The 14,446-nt window shown below is 43.8% G+C and overlaps 1 protein-coding gene across 2 annotated transcripts in view; it reads left to right on the plus strand.

The window, feature by feature from the left end:
• Positions 1 to 14,325, plus strand: part of efr3a (EFR3 homolog A (S. cerevisiae)) — a 113,769-nt gene extending 99,444 nt beyond the window's left edge. For both annotated transcript variants that reach the window (XM_031735200.2, XM_039602009.1), the window contains exons 18-24: positions 121 to 188; positions 810 to 937; positions 5,842 to 5,927; positions 6,006 to 6,054; positions 6,414 to 6,517; positions 6,623 to 6,672; positions 7,822 to 14,325. In XM_031735200.2, the coding sequence (XP_031591060.1) occupies positions 121 to 188; positions 810 to 937; positions 5,842 to 5,927; positions 6,006 to 6,054; positions 6,414 to 6,517; positions 6,623 to 6,672; positions 7,822 to 7,927 (591 nt within the window). In that variant the 3' untranslated portion in view covers positions 7,928 to 14,325. The remainder of the gene's footprint in view (positions 1 to 120; positions 189 to 809; positions 938 to 5,841; positions 5,928 to 6,005; positions 6,055 to 6,413; positions 6,518 to 6,622; positions 6,673 to 7,821) is intronic.
• The last annotated feature ends 121 nt before the right edge of the window (positions 14,326 to 14,446 follow it).

Here is a 14,446-nt window from a genome sequence, read left to right on the forward strand (position 1 = left end):
GATTTATTCAGTATGCTGATGATGCACCGCTGTTTTCTGCATGTTAGCTGTTTCTTCTTGTTTACGTCTTTCTTATTTGAAAATAGTGTAACATCATATAATCAGCTGTTCTCTGTCCAGGTTATTGAGTTGAGGAACATGGATGCTCCTTACCTCCTCCCAGAGCACATCTTCAGAGACAAGTGTCCGTAAGTGCAGATCACAGCCTGAATTTGTTTAGTGAGAAATAATCCAAAGCCTCGGGTTAGAAAACGGCTGTGAAGCCTCATTGTTTTATAATAAAACCGAGCTGTAATAAGTGTGGCAGAGCTGAAGGTTAAAAAGTTTGAAAATGTACGAGAAACAAACTCAGGAGTGAAGGAACGGTGCTGCTTCACTTTTCAAGGTTGCAGATAAATTCACATATTCAACTTCTGGGATCAATAACTCATAAAAATATTATTAGAACAACAGCAGCACGTCTTTGCATCGACAGCATTAAGACTGACAAACAGCTACTCGCTTCAATTCAGTGTTATTTATACAGCACCAAATCACAACAGCAGTCACCTCAACGCTACAAGCTGCTTTTCATTTAAACGGTCTGTGCTCAGACTGGGACAAACTGGTCTCTGTGCAGCCAGCTGTGAGATGCGTGTGCAGGGACCCTGATATGAACTTGTACAGTGTTGAATTACAGATGAGAACAAATGTGACCTTTTTTGCAACGTTGCTCTGAGAAGTGAAGCCGTGCTGTGTGTTCACTAAAAACACACTTCGGAGGTTTTTCCTCGAGAAGCTTATTTTGTGTCTTGCGTCTTTTCTTCCAGGCTTCCTGAATCTTTGGACAAAGAGGACAGCCAGCTGTACTTCCAGACGGCCGACATGGCCGAGTGTTTGGCCGGGCCGGGGTACAACGCAGAGCGCCTCTCCATCCCCTACGTTCCTCAGGTCACAGGTACGACAGTCCAGCCTCCGTTAGGACGGGGAAAATCATGTTTATATTTCTTCTTATCTAAGAAAACTGCTGAACTGATAACTGATCTTTTTTTTTTTTTTTACCTCATTGGTTGATTCATACCTTTTTCATCTTTTCAAGTCTGCCTCTCTCACACCTGTTGAGCAGCCTTTTGTCCTATTAAATGCTTTCTCAGATACCAGAGACGCATTCTGAGAAAATGTGCCTGAACTGATTCTCGGAGCATCTAAAATATTTCCTTTTGATGGAAAAGTGTAGCTGTAAAAATCCACCGAGTTAGACGATGGTCACATTATGCTGTTATCTCTTAAAGAGGAAATACGATAAAAGTGATACAAGTAACCGATTTAGAAGGAAAGTCAAGAGTTGAAAAGGTTCTAAAAAGTCAGATTAAAGGATTTAACGCGCCCGCTGTCTGCTGCTACGCCGTGTGCTGTATTTTTTATTTCCCTGCTTTCATACTCACCGTGCCCTCAGAACTGTTTGAAGCTTTGTCGGATTAAGAGCTTAAGGAGTTGTTCAGTGAAGAGAAAATAAAGTTTAACCAACTCTGTGTGCGATCAGCTTTATTAGTCCGAAGGCTGTCGCCGTCTCCATAATTTAAAGGTTTGTTTCAGCTCAGAACAACATGAACCTCTGCAGGAGTTCACACGCACAACTTTCTTTAAAAGCACTTCTTCAAAATGTCGCTTGACTTCAACCTTGAAGTCTGCCCACGTCCAAAACAGGCTCGGGAATAGTTCGTACTTCACACGCTCTTCCTTTGACCTTGTTTAGATAAAACGAGTGGGAGGAGAAAACTGATAATTGTCTAACAAGCTTTTATTTTCTTCCCTCTGCCATGCTGTCATGTCCCTTCAGTTCTTTACACAGTAGGAAAAATCATCCACAGGTGCAAGCAGACGTCCAGAGGTAACCAAGGCAACCCTGTGAGGCGTGTAGAGATGTGTAGTCACCTGTTGTAGCTGGGTTTAGATCAGCTGACACATATTTGTACAAAACCAAAGGCTTCACTTTGCAAAGTTGGGTGAAATGAAACTCGTCACGCTTCAGACGCCTCGGTGTTGATGAGGAGGCGGAACAATGAAATTCTTCCTTTGAATCGGGCCAATTCTCAGAAGGTCGTCTTCTACGATCGTCCCACGTTTCCCACTCACCTGTGGGAGGCGTTTTATTCTTTAATCTTATTGGTCTCGTTGCCTTCGAAATGGTCACTCCGACCATGGGGACCAGGTCTGCGAGCACTCGGTGGTGCATGAAGACGACGATAAAACTGCAGTAAGACAAAGTCTGCCATCAGTTATGATGAAAATGAGAACTGTTGCTTACAATCAGCAATCAAAGAAGTTCAGTGTAATCAATGCAAAACACCAGTTTTTGATTGCACACCTCTTTCAATGTTTACGGCTTCTTTCTGACCTTCAAGTCTCCGAGTTAGCAGTGATGAGATGTCAGTGTAAGCAGCTCTCCACACTCTCTGTGGACCCCGAGATCCACGTCCTCAGGCCCCGTCATTCACACACACTTCTCAAAATCTCAGGATTGGATCACTTTGTTATTACAAAAGTCAGATACAGTGAAAACTCTCGCAGGTCTGATGCAGCCTCCTCCTGTTAGCTTATTCTGCACTGCTGACTCACCCAGTGGACTCGGCAGAGAAGGAGAGCGAGGCTGCTGCTGTGGAGAGCAGCAGCGTGCACACATTTCTACTGTGTCGCTAAAGCGGCTCGAAAAGAGGCCGAAGTAAAGCAGCAAAATGCTGCGTTAGCAACAGTAAGGCGAATGGAGCCTGATAACGGCTGCTCTGGGCGAGAGGTCAGACAGGGTGAGGTGGCTTTAGATCCACACGGTGACAATTTCATTAAGGCGCAATTTATTTATCAACCCCAGAAGCACAAGTGATAACAGCATCAGTATAAAAGCAGTGTCTGGAAGGCTGTGGCCCCCCAGGAGGAGAGGGAGGGATCAGCTCACACAGACTTTCCTTTCATGGTGCGAGGAGCCGCGGATCAGCGCCCGGTGCTGCCGTGATGTCACAGCGCCGAGCGGCGTCTGCGCGCTGACGAGTTTACCCGACATACAAAGTGAAGCCTCGAATTTGTGTTTAAAAAACATACAAGAAAAAGAAATATCTTTATAAGTTGGGTTAAAATTTGAATTTGAAAAGAATTTCAGAGATTTTCTTTATGATCTTTAGTTTTCTTTATTCTCAGACTGTTTTTTTATTTAATTTTATTTTTTTAATTTATGTTTAATTTTTTAGAAGATTTTTTCCCTAATTTGTAAAAACTCAATCTCAGAGTATTTCTTCCTCATTTTTTATCATTAATTTTTTCCCTGAAGTTCACACAGTTTTTCCACAGGATCTTTTTTTTTCCAGAGAATTTTTAAGTTAATACTAATAATAACAATAATAATAGCACACCCTTACATTTTTAAATATTGTGAGTATGAGAGGACCCGGGGTGTGTAAAAGTCAGCTGATGTTAGCGGAGGTTTGGAGCTGTGACGGTGAAGCATCAGAGTCTGCAGGAGCTCTCGCTCCGCTCATTCTGCTGCTGCTGTCGTCTCAGCAGAACGTGTAGAAGAACTAATATCTGGGTGTAAATCAGGGTCTCAAACTCACATGAGCTGTGGGCCACCGCTAGCGCCGTCATGTCATGTGACCACTTTACTGTTCATGCAGTGCAAAAAAACAACAAACAAACAGGAAAACACCCACAAATATTTCCAAAAATGGAGTGTTTTTGTTTTTAAAATGTCTCACTCTCAACTGAAACCTTTTATAGAACTATCAAATAAACACAAACTGCAGACACAAGTGTCACATTAGTTTTTGACTCTCACTGAACTAACACAGCCTCAGCATGTTTGTGCTCTCTGCTCATATTAAATCAATTTTTGCTTTTTAAAGAACTTATTGTAACAACAAACAAATCCTCCCTAACAAAAAGTCACTTCTTGGGACAAACTGCAATATTTTTCTTCACATCAGTATATGAACCTCGAGTAGGGGCGACGTGTGCCCGAGTGGCCCCCGGGCCGCGAGTTTGAGACCCCTGGTGTGAACAGTTTAAGTGTTTTTCACACTGAGCAGAGACCAAGCTTGGAATTCATGAGAGCATTTTGACCCCTGCAGAGAAACTGGCCCTGACCTTTAAACTGCTGAGCAGCTGTAGATACGTCGCTGAGGTGCTTCGTTGTTTCAGAGGTCGATGTCGTGTGTAGCTGTAGATTTTCTCACCATGTGATTTGATAACTCTGTGAAATGTTTTGCCTGCATTACTCGTGGACCTGTTGCGGTGAGTACACATGCTGCCACGTCTGTGTAGAGCAGTTTCCCTGTAGCGCACTTAGTGCAGATTGTTTAGGTGTGTGGAGCTTCAGTTTGCAGTATTAACAGAAAACAGACTTTTCTTTAAAACTAGTCATGTAGGGTGTTATTAAAGGCATGAAGAACGTGATCATCATTAAGCAGTTAGAGCTCAGAGAGGAGAGTGGGTGGGTTCAGTGGGTTCAGCACTAAATCAGATGTTTTTCATGAAGGGCAGAAAAATAAACTCCTAATAAGGACAAACCGATGCAGACCTGTTGGACTTCACCAGCCAGGCCTTTCACACAGTTCTGGTCCTGATTTTATGGACAGGTCTTCTTTGTTCGTCCAAGCTGTGCAAGGTTTCCAGCTCAGTTTGGTGGCCTCAGGATCACCAGGTGGAGCAGTTTGCAGCTGAGTGTGAAGCTGTGGGTGGATGGGCTTTGTCGTAGAGATGGAGGTCGATCGTTCAGAGGGGTCTCAGAGTATAGCCTCCACATCGAAGGGAGGCTGTTCAAGCATGTGACTAGGACGCCTCCCGGGTGAGGTGTTTCAGGCATGTCTAACTGAGAGGAGGCCCCGAGGCCGGACCCAGGGCAGGACTCTGGAGAGACTGTGCTTCTTGGCTGGCTTGGGAACACTTTGTGGGGAGGATCTGGACCAGATGGATGGAAAAGAACGAGGGACGGATGCTGCACAAGTTTGCAGGTTGATCCTCAAGCATCAATCACAGCATCTCTTTAATTCCTCAGTCTGTTCCGGCTGCGCTTCAGTAAGAACAAATTGATTCAGACTGTAAATGCGGCGAGTGGGACCTTAAAATCAGTGCATGAGGCCTTTAAGAGGGAATCCAATCTCTTGAAGTCCGGCAGGACCGGGCTGCATTCAGGCTCAGGTGGTCAAAGTTTCCAGAGAGCGATCCCAACGAGGAGCGATGAAATCGTGGCTTCCTGTCACGTCGGCTCAGTTCTGTGTGTTTGATCACCGTGTGAACAAAATCTTAAAGCTCCAGCGGATCAGCCCCAATCAGATCGTTTTCCTCATTAACGCCCTCAGGACGGCTGCTGAGTCAGACCTCTACAAAGTTCACAGCAGAGGTTGTCGTGCGATTGTAAAGAGCTGCTTTCTGTCGCTTTTCACACCTCGGCTGATCCGCTACCTTTCTGACCTCATCAGATGACCTCACAGCTCAGACAGTAGCTGCCCTTCTGTGGTCCTTATTTTCCCCTCTGCTGGCGATGAATACACAAGTACTCGAGGTCGGTGCGTTCGTCCCCTGGGAACGAGTTTATCCCTGCGGGATCAGGCGGATTTGTTCCTCGTTGTATTAAAGTGGAGAAAAAAGATGGAGTTTGGTGTGTGGGAGCAGAGATGTCACCGCTGTTGTCAAAAGGCGCAGATTACAGGAGCTACCTGGGTTTCAGTAATGTGACAGCTTCAGTAAGCACAGTTTGATTATTCTGAAATCGTTCTGCTGGAAAGAAACGCCTTTTACGTTTACGTGACACTAAAACTAGAAATGTTTGTGGCTTTTTAAAGCATTATGTGGTGTGAATCTGTCATCCTGCAGATGAAGACCGTCTGACCAGGAGGAAGAGTTTCGTGGACACAGTCTCCCTCCAAGTGGACATCATTTCCAACAGCCTTCCAGAAAAGGTCTGAGTAATCTTCTTTAAAGCAGCGTGTGGTCCTGGAGGGAAACGTGAGGTCACGTTTGTGTTTTTGTGTCCACAGTCCCAGCTGGCTGAGGAGATCACGTTTGAGACCCTGAAGAAGGCCATCGGTAAGAACGCGTTCACTTCCTGCTGTTGCTCACGTTGACTCTGGGTTGCTTTGTCCACCAGGCAGCCATCTTCAAAAACGCCTCTGGGCTCTGTGTTCAGTTATTTTTAAAAATGATCTAAATGAACTTTTAATTTCAGTGATCAGCAGAAAAAATGCTGTGGCAGCAAATCTGATGAAACCACTTATTTAGCCTCAAAATAAGCTTTCAAAAGCTCTGATTTTATGACGTTTCAGTGAAATTCTCACCATGTAAAAGGACGAGAAGCTCGTCTTGCGGAGAAGAAAGAGCGCTCACAAATCAGCGCATAGTTAAGTCTCTGTTATTAAAGCAGCTTTGTGTTTGTGGTTTGTTTTCAGACACCACCGGTTTGGAGGAGCAGGAGAGGGAGAAGAGGCGCCAGGTGATGGAGAAGTTCCAGAAAGCGCCGTTCGAGGAGATCGCCGCCCACTGCGAATCCAAGGTTATTAAAAAACAAAACAAAAAAGAGCCAGAAATCAGAAAATAATAATAAACTGTCAGTGCATCAGAAAAAACGCCCAAATAAACTCCTGCTCACTTGTTCCAGGCAAACATGCTGCATGACCGGCTCGCACAAATCTTTGAACTCACAATCAGGTGAGTCCGTTATTTATTGATTTTTTTATTTTAAAAGTTGAATTGTTTGTTTGCAACGACTTTTCTCATTTTTATATGAATTTAGACAAAACCCAAAGAAATTCTTGGTGTGGTGACATTTACACCACATTAGAAAAGCTTAGGCGTGATCAGAAAAAGTCAAATAGACCCAGAACACCTGACTGAACTCTGGCTGATCTCCCGTCGAGCTCGTCTCCTCGGCTCTGCCTCCAGCGTCCCGTCACGTTCTGTCCTCACTGCTAAAGCTGCCTCTGTGATTTCACCACAGACGGGATAACTACGAAGAAACACGTGTTAGTTCTGTTTGAGGAGAATCATCGAAGTCCAAAGACGTGTTTTTACCACTGTGGGTCTGCACCCTGAGCTCCTCCCACAGGCTGAGACCGTGACGCCCTGAAGCCTCGTTCAGAGCCACCCGCCGTCACCACAGTATTCTCCTCAGCAAACAGATGTTCGGTCATTTTTGGCCCAGATGTGGCTCCAAGTGAGTGTGGCTGCCTGAGCCCAGCCGCAGGTTCACCTGATCTGCAGCAGGCTTCAGGTGTGTCGAGATATTTGGAGCGAATGTGGCTCATGAATAAAACACGACCCAGTGTTTTTAGGCTTTGCTGTGTTTGTCTGACATGTTCTCACAGCTTTTTTGATTGCATCGTCACGTGAACAGCGTACGACACCTGCAAATAACGTGCACTTTTCCTCATAGTCATGCTTGCATTGCTAACACGGCGGTCTGTAACGGTTTGAGTTTTCTTTGAGTTGCGGGTCGTTCCCCTCAGTACTGACCGCCTTTTGAAAGGATTTTTTAGAGGAAAGGAACTGCTCCTTCAGTCATTACCTGTTGTGTAGTTCTCCTGAGTCACAGCACTGTGAGCGTGATTAGACCCAGCTGTGTGTGTTAGCTGGGACGTGCATGTATGTGTGAGCAGAATGGGACTGTCGGAGCGCTGGAAGCAGTGCACAGGTGCACACGGAGACGACTTTTAAAGGGACAACAGCCTAATAATCAGGTTAATCAGGTGGTTTTTGGTTCCTAAAGTTTAAATTTGTGCAGTCCGTCACACGTCTGTGACCAAAACCAAACCAGTTTTTCCTTCTAATTTAATATCTTGTTTCACACCCCGTCACCAGGCCTCCTCCCAGCCCGTCCGGAGTGGTTTCCATCTCAGCGGGACACACCCAGCATCAGTCCGTCCCCGTCTACGAGATGAAGTTTCCAGACCTGTGTGTCTACTGAACGCACACATCCACAAACCAGCTCACACGCAACATTGAAAATGCACAGAAAGAACAACACACTCACATCTGCACTCCAGTCTCCTCTGTTCAGGTGGCGGGGATGCCGTCAGGGACGAAGTTTAAGTTTTCCCGTCTTGACTCAAACCTGCGTTAATCCACGCCGCTCCGATTGGCTACACTTTGTTTCCTGACTCGCGTCCCTGAAGCCAAACTGAACTTTTGAGTCACCAAGAACAAAAAAAACAACAAAAAAACCCATAAACTGCTTCCACTCTGAGGTTTTGTGTATTTCCGACGTTGCTTCTCTGTTCCAGTCCAGCCAAAGCTTCACTCCTTGTACATATGCTCTCTTAAAAAAGCAGCCTGAGGCTCGCAAACGCAGCTCCTGCCTCGTAACAACTATCTGTCTCCTGTCAGTAGCCGTCGGTGCCGTCACTGATTAGTAGGAATGTGCAATATACATATATATATATATATACATTAGCCGTCAGCTATGAAAACTGAAATAACAGAAGTGGTGGTAGAAAGCAGTTTAGTTTCAGGCTCACTGCTCCTCGGCTCTTCGCTCTAATCTTCAGTCTTTGCTGTTTAAGATAAAACCGTATCAGAAATGACTTCAACAACCAGCTGAGTTCTTATAAATAAATTCAATGACAGCAATACTCAAACTGCTTGGCAACGACACTCAAAAGCTGAAGAGTCGACGTTTGGACAAGTAGAAATGGGCTCGCTCGTGTTTGGTGATGACGAGATTGTTTCTGAGAGGCGTGAGTTTGTAAGACGAAGGTCACTGAAGAAGTAAAGAGTGGTCATCTCCATCAGCTCCCACCTGAGACTGTATATAGAAGATGGACATAGTCAGTGTGGTGTCAATTTAGTGGGGAGCTTTGAAATTGGACAACCAAATGGTGGAACTAAGACTGTATACTGCACATACTACTACTAGTAATAGTACTACTACTAGTACTATTACTAGTAGTAGTAGTAGTACTAGTACAGTAGCCACAGGTGGACAAAATCAACGGAGACTGTATAAAAAAGACTCATACAGCCACCGAGACATCAGCGTCTAGTTTTGAGCTCCACATTTGGAGCCTCAGTGTTGATGTTTTGGATGATGTCATAATGTAGTCACATGATCAGAGCAACCACGTCTCCTGTATCCAGATGGATTATTAAAAAACCAAACAGTTTTTTAATCTAATCAGGCTGTAATCATGTTTATTTCTGCTGAAAGCTTCAACACGAGAGTCTGTGAGGACTGACTCACTGCTGGAGTCGCCCTCGGGTGGCCATGAAAGGAACTGCGGTCTTTGGTGCGTCCATATTGGCAGCTTAATGTTACTGTAAGGAGGACGTGATTTACAAACTGAAACTACAACCTGAGCTCAGTGTTTGCTGACGTCTAAACGCAAGAAGGCCGTTGGGTCTTATTGTCAAAGATTGCAAACCTTTCAGATATGGAAGCTATGTCCATCTTTAATATACAGTCTGTGGCTTTGACGGTGGTCCTTAGAGAAGTTGTTGTAAAGTTCTTGTGGCGGGGCTGATGATTTTAGAAAGAACTCTAAACTTCCTCTATTAAAGATTTGGGGTTAATATTCTCAGAGATTGCAGTAAAAATATCACAAAAAATACAAATGTAGCATCTTTTAAAGAGTTGAAGTTGATTCCTCATGTATGAAACAGTGCACTTATGATCACAGTTACAGGCCTGTGTGGAAGTAAAATTAAAGCTACGCGCTCTTCGTTTGTAATATTTCCTGATATGAGGTGGAGCTGCATGCAGCATGTTGGCTGCAGATCAATCTGATCCAGCTCATTGACTTTGCGCTGTAGTCCCTGCGCACGCCTGCTTTCCATGAACGAATCAGCTGCCTCGCAGCTTTGTTGGCAGCCTTAAAAAAAACAAAACAAAAGCTGCTTCATTGCCAAACACAGAAGTTTGATTCTAAAACGTCTCAATCTAAAAAGGCTGTTTGTATCCCGTGAGGAGCCATATGGTGGAGTTTTTCATTCCAAAACGAAGCGACCGGCAGCATCAAAGTTAACCTCCCCGCTGAACGCATTAATATTAATATCCATCTTCAGCCCCAGCGATACAAAGCACTGACATTTTGGAGGATTTAATCATCCTTGCATTTTCAACAGTTATCACAGCGCCGTGATTTATTTCCAAAACAGGGTACAGGAGGCGCGCTGGGAACAGGAGGATTCGTATGTGGCGCAGCTGCAGCTGTGATCTGTAATAGCAGATGGTTATCAGTGTTTTCTTCTGATCTGAGCTCAGCGTGGGAAGAAAATCCCTCCAGTTGGAGGAAGATACCTGCTGCCTCTGTTTGGTGCGAGCAGCTGTTGGAGGCTGAAGGTCGGCGCTTCTTTTCACTCAGAGCTGATCGGCGTGTTCGGCTCGCCGCGTCAGCGAAGGAGAAATGAGTTTCTGGAGCGCTGGTTGTGTTTCTGAATGAGAGATGCTGGCTAAGCTGAAAGTCTGTGTTTGGCATCACCAACACGAGCCTCACAAATCTGAGAAACTTTGTTAGTAAATGTGTGTTTTTCAGCATCGGGTCGAAGGCCAAGCAGTTTATTTGTGAATGTTTGATCCTGGATACGTGACAAGTGCAGGTTTGGTGCGACGGTCCTGATCACATCGCAGCGTCACATCTGTACAGTTGAGCCCGTGCAGCTGTTTGGACCTGGATGCTTTAATGTGCAAGGCCAGGGTCACGAAAGCTGCAAGACTTGAAGCAGAAGAAATTCAGAGATGAAATGTTGGCTGCTAATGGAAAGTCGACATAAATACTGATGCCAAATTTTTAGGGATACTTTTTCTTCTTTGCTTACACTGATATTGTAATTTTTGTACTGAATATTACAGAACATTGCGTTGTCATACCATCGTTATGGTGAATTACTCTATACTCCACTTCCTCTGTCGAGCCAGCAAAGCTACAACAAAAACAAGAATTTAAGATTTCTATTGATTTCCCATCAGTTCTTCTTCTGCAGATGGAATTTTAAAGCTTCTCAGGTGTGCTCGGGTACCTTCTTGTATTTTAAACATGTTCAGTGACCCAGGTTTGGGTTAGTGTCCACTTTAACATTCGGGTGTGCCAAACAGACAAATTTCAAAAGTTAGAGCAACTTATTATAGAATTTCGACTGCCAGTGGAGGTGGAGAAAAGAAGCTGATTGGCACATGATGTCAAACAATGTTACCTACGTGGTTGCCTAGGGAACCGGATATTCACAAGTAACCAGCTGTCACCGTGGGCAACAAAGCGATGCACTGATGGTTGGATTGTCTGGGTACAAGCTTACTACAGGCTTTTAAAAGTTCACGACCAGCATAAAACGTGACCCTTACCTTACACGTCAAAGCAGTCCCACTTTACTTTCCTTTACCTTCACGGTTGCTGACCGTTCATCTTCTCCAATTGCTGCTTATGTATCGATAACCAGCGACAGGGTGGGTTTGACCTCTTAACACCCACCGGGCACCAGCGACCCGGTCAGGGTTTTGTTGTAGCCAAATGCCAAAAAGGCACATTTTTGAGAAATTGAAAGGTCCTAAGGTCTTTAACCAAACCCTAACCGGATATAATCCAGTGGCTGTTTGGAGGTTAAATCTTCTGTTTTATAAGTATTACATGTCTAATCATTGTACTGTGTGAAACGTAGGTTACAGAGGACGTTTAACTGGAAACGATGAGCAGAGCAGCCTGAATAAGAGAAAAGTCTCTCTTGCTGTTTTTTTCTGTGCAAATCTACGCAACATAATGTCTTAGCTTTAAACTCTCGTGCTTTAACATCGTAGAATCATAGCTTTTTAAAAACATGCATTATATGAACTAACTGCATGGCTCTTTAACTTCAGTCATCGTCGTTGATTCCCGAGGGACGGGACTGGGATCATATGCTGAAACAAAATCTAAACGAGCTCTTTAACGGCCGGATCCTGAAGTCGGGCTTTAGAGAAAAGTCGGGTTTAGATGTGGCTGGAATACATGATATCTTCCTCTCATGAATGTGTCGTTGCAGCAGTATATATATACATATATATCATATATTTTTGTACATTTTATGCATCACGTATCATTACATTGTTGCCTAGCAGAGATTTTAGAGGTTGGGAGATTTCTTCTAAGACGAGGACAAAATGCTGAATTCTTTATACTCGTGTATTTTTTTTGTTGTTTACCTCGACGGTTCAGGTTTCAGCGGGATGTTGCAGTGTGGGGGAGATGGTCTTGTTTTTATTTTTTCAACTGTAGATTCTATTATATCATTTCAAAAATAATGAAAAATGAATGAATATTATATGTAGAGCCAGAGGTTGGTTATTTTTGGATAAAGGAGTAAATCAGTGCAATCTGCTAATGTTAAGATCCAGATTTATTTTTCTTTAAGTGGCGGCTCAGGCTCAACCTTCAGACCTGAAACTCTCAGACGGTCCTGGTTGAAGAATCAGCTCCAGATTCACTAAAATCATTTAAAGTTGCGTCCACAATAGTCGGAAAACTGTGTATTCCCATATGTGACCTCGTTCCTGACAACGCTTCCAAGTTCCTCCTACGTTTGAAGACCATCTCTTGGTGGTCTTCTCCTGGAAAACTCCTGTAATCTGCATGAGCCTCGAACGTTGGTTTTTCTTTTAATCAAGATGCCCGGTTGTCCCATCTGTGCAAGCATTTAACCCAATTCCACCTTCAATTTGCCAGAGGTCAGATGAATGTCCTACAAGAATTATACTGGAAAAAAAGTCCCAGCTTTTCCCAGATTTAGTCAGAAGCAGCATGAAAAGATGGGTAGGGGTTGCAAAGCGGCTTGCAGATGCTGCTTCAGCCTGTAGGCAGGTTCAATGGCTTAAATAACACGACCTCATTTAAAATGTCTTTATTTAATGTGTAGAAGGCATCAGCTGATCCATCAGGATGGTGGAGGAGCTCGGCTTCGTGGCCTGTCTGAATTAATGCTAAACTTATTGACAGGAAATAACGCCTACAAGGGATCGTAACCAAGCGCTTGACATTAATTCCGACTTTTAATTTGATTCAACAGCACCAGCATTTCCACAGATTACTTTAAAACTCGTATCTCAGTCAAATCCGATGTTCACTGGAATTAAACACTCATGGATCCGATTGGTTTTTTCGTATACACGTTCATCGGTAGCGGTATCAGTAAAGCCGTCTAAACCTCCATGAAGACGTTACAGGATATAACTGAATGATCATATTTGTGGGTAGCGGAGGACCTCACCTTCAGACGGGTTTTGTGAATCTGGACCCGAGTCTGTGTTTCTGAGCCGAAAAGTTTAACACCGGCTGATGTGAAGTCTGTAAATGATGTCGGAGAAGTCGGTCTGCGAACGAGCCGCTCGGCTACTTTTGATAAATGGACGGTATGTTCAACCGATTCAGCTCAAGCAATCATTCAAATAGTACCAGCTGATGTATTAATGAACTTTAAAGTAAAAATGCTGAACAGTTAATAACCGTTACGGTAAAATATGATGTTGTGTTTGCACTTTCATCACTGTGTACCTGGTACTATAGCAGAAATAAATCAGCACCGATGTGTGTTCGGTACAAACAGATCTTAGAAGTATTTTTGATGAAATGATCTGTGTGGAGCTGTGAAAAGTTTCCCTCCTGATTGGTGATCTGAGTCCACGTGATGAACTCTTCACCTTTCAAGATGGATTTTTTCCAGCTGCAAAATGTCAAGAACAAAAAAAAAAAGAAAAAAGCTTCCGATGAAGATGATGTTCTTTTTATGTTTCTGATGTATTTTTGTGCCAGTTTTAGATTAAAGGCGTTGCGTCCGTGTTCACAGTGACAAACTTGCTATAGCTCGGCTTTGTTTCAATCACACTGATGATTTTAACCACTAGATGGCGCTGAGGCTCCCGCTGCTGGTTCACGCTTTCACCTTCATTGTTCTTTTGGTGCATTTCTTTTAACTTTTCATCTCAGTGAGAAAACTACAGCTACATGACCTCAGCTGCTTCTGGAGCCTCAAGTGGACATAAGAGGAACTGCACTTTTCCCAAACCTGGATTTGCTGTTTGCACAAAGATCCAGTGAGTCAGGAAATATCTGAGTTTAGATTATCTTGTCACGTTTGATTAATTTGGTCTTAAAAATTTAGGGATTTACTGAAACATCCGAATCTCAGTTCACGATCATGTGAACAGAGAAAAGCAGGAAACGTAAGAAGCTGGAACCAGTTTCATGTTTTATTTTCCATTTTGATTCATCGACTGAACAAAATCATAAAGCGTTCAGTGCAGTTTTTCTGTGAAGCTCGGCAGCAGCAGAGCCTCAGCGCTTCATTACAAAGCCTCTATTGAAATAGAAAAATGTGCATTGAGATTAAAGTGTTTCTATCGAAGCTGTTGAGTCGTTGTGTCTTTATTACCGTCGGCTCTCTGAACCGATCAGAGGAAGAGCCCAGAGAGGCGTGTTTGCCGTCATTTATTCAACAGATTCATTTCATGTGTTTAAAAAAAAAA

The sequence above is a fragment of the Oreochromis aureus genome, linkage group 18 (genome assembly GCF_013358895.1).
Source record: "Oreochromis aureus strain Israel breed Guangdong linkage group 18, ZZ_aureus, whole genome shotgun sequence".
NCBI classification, from domain to species: Eukaryota; Metazoa; Chordata; class Actinopteri; order Cichliformes; family Cichlidae; genus Oreochromis; species Oreochromis aureus.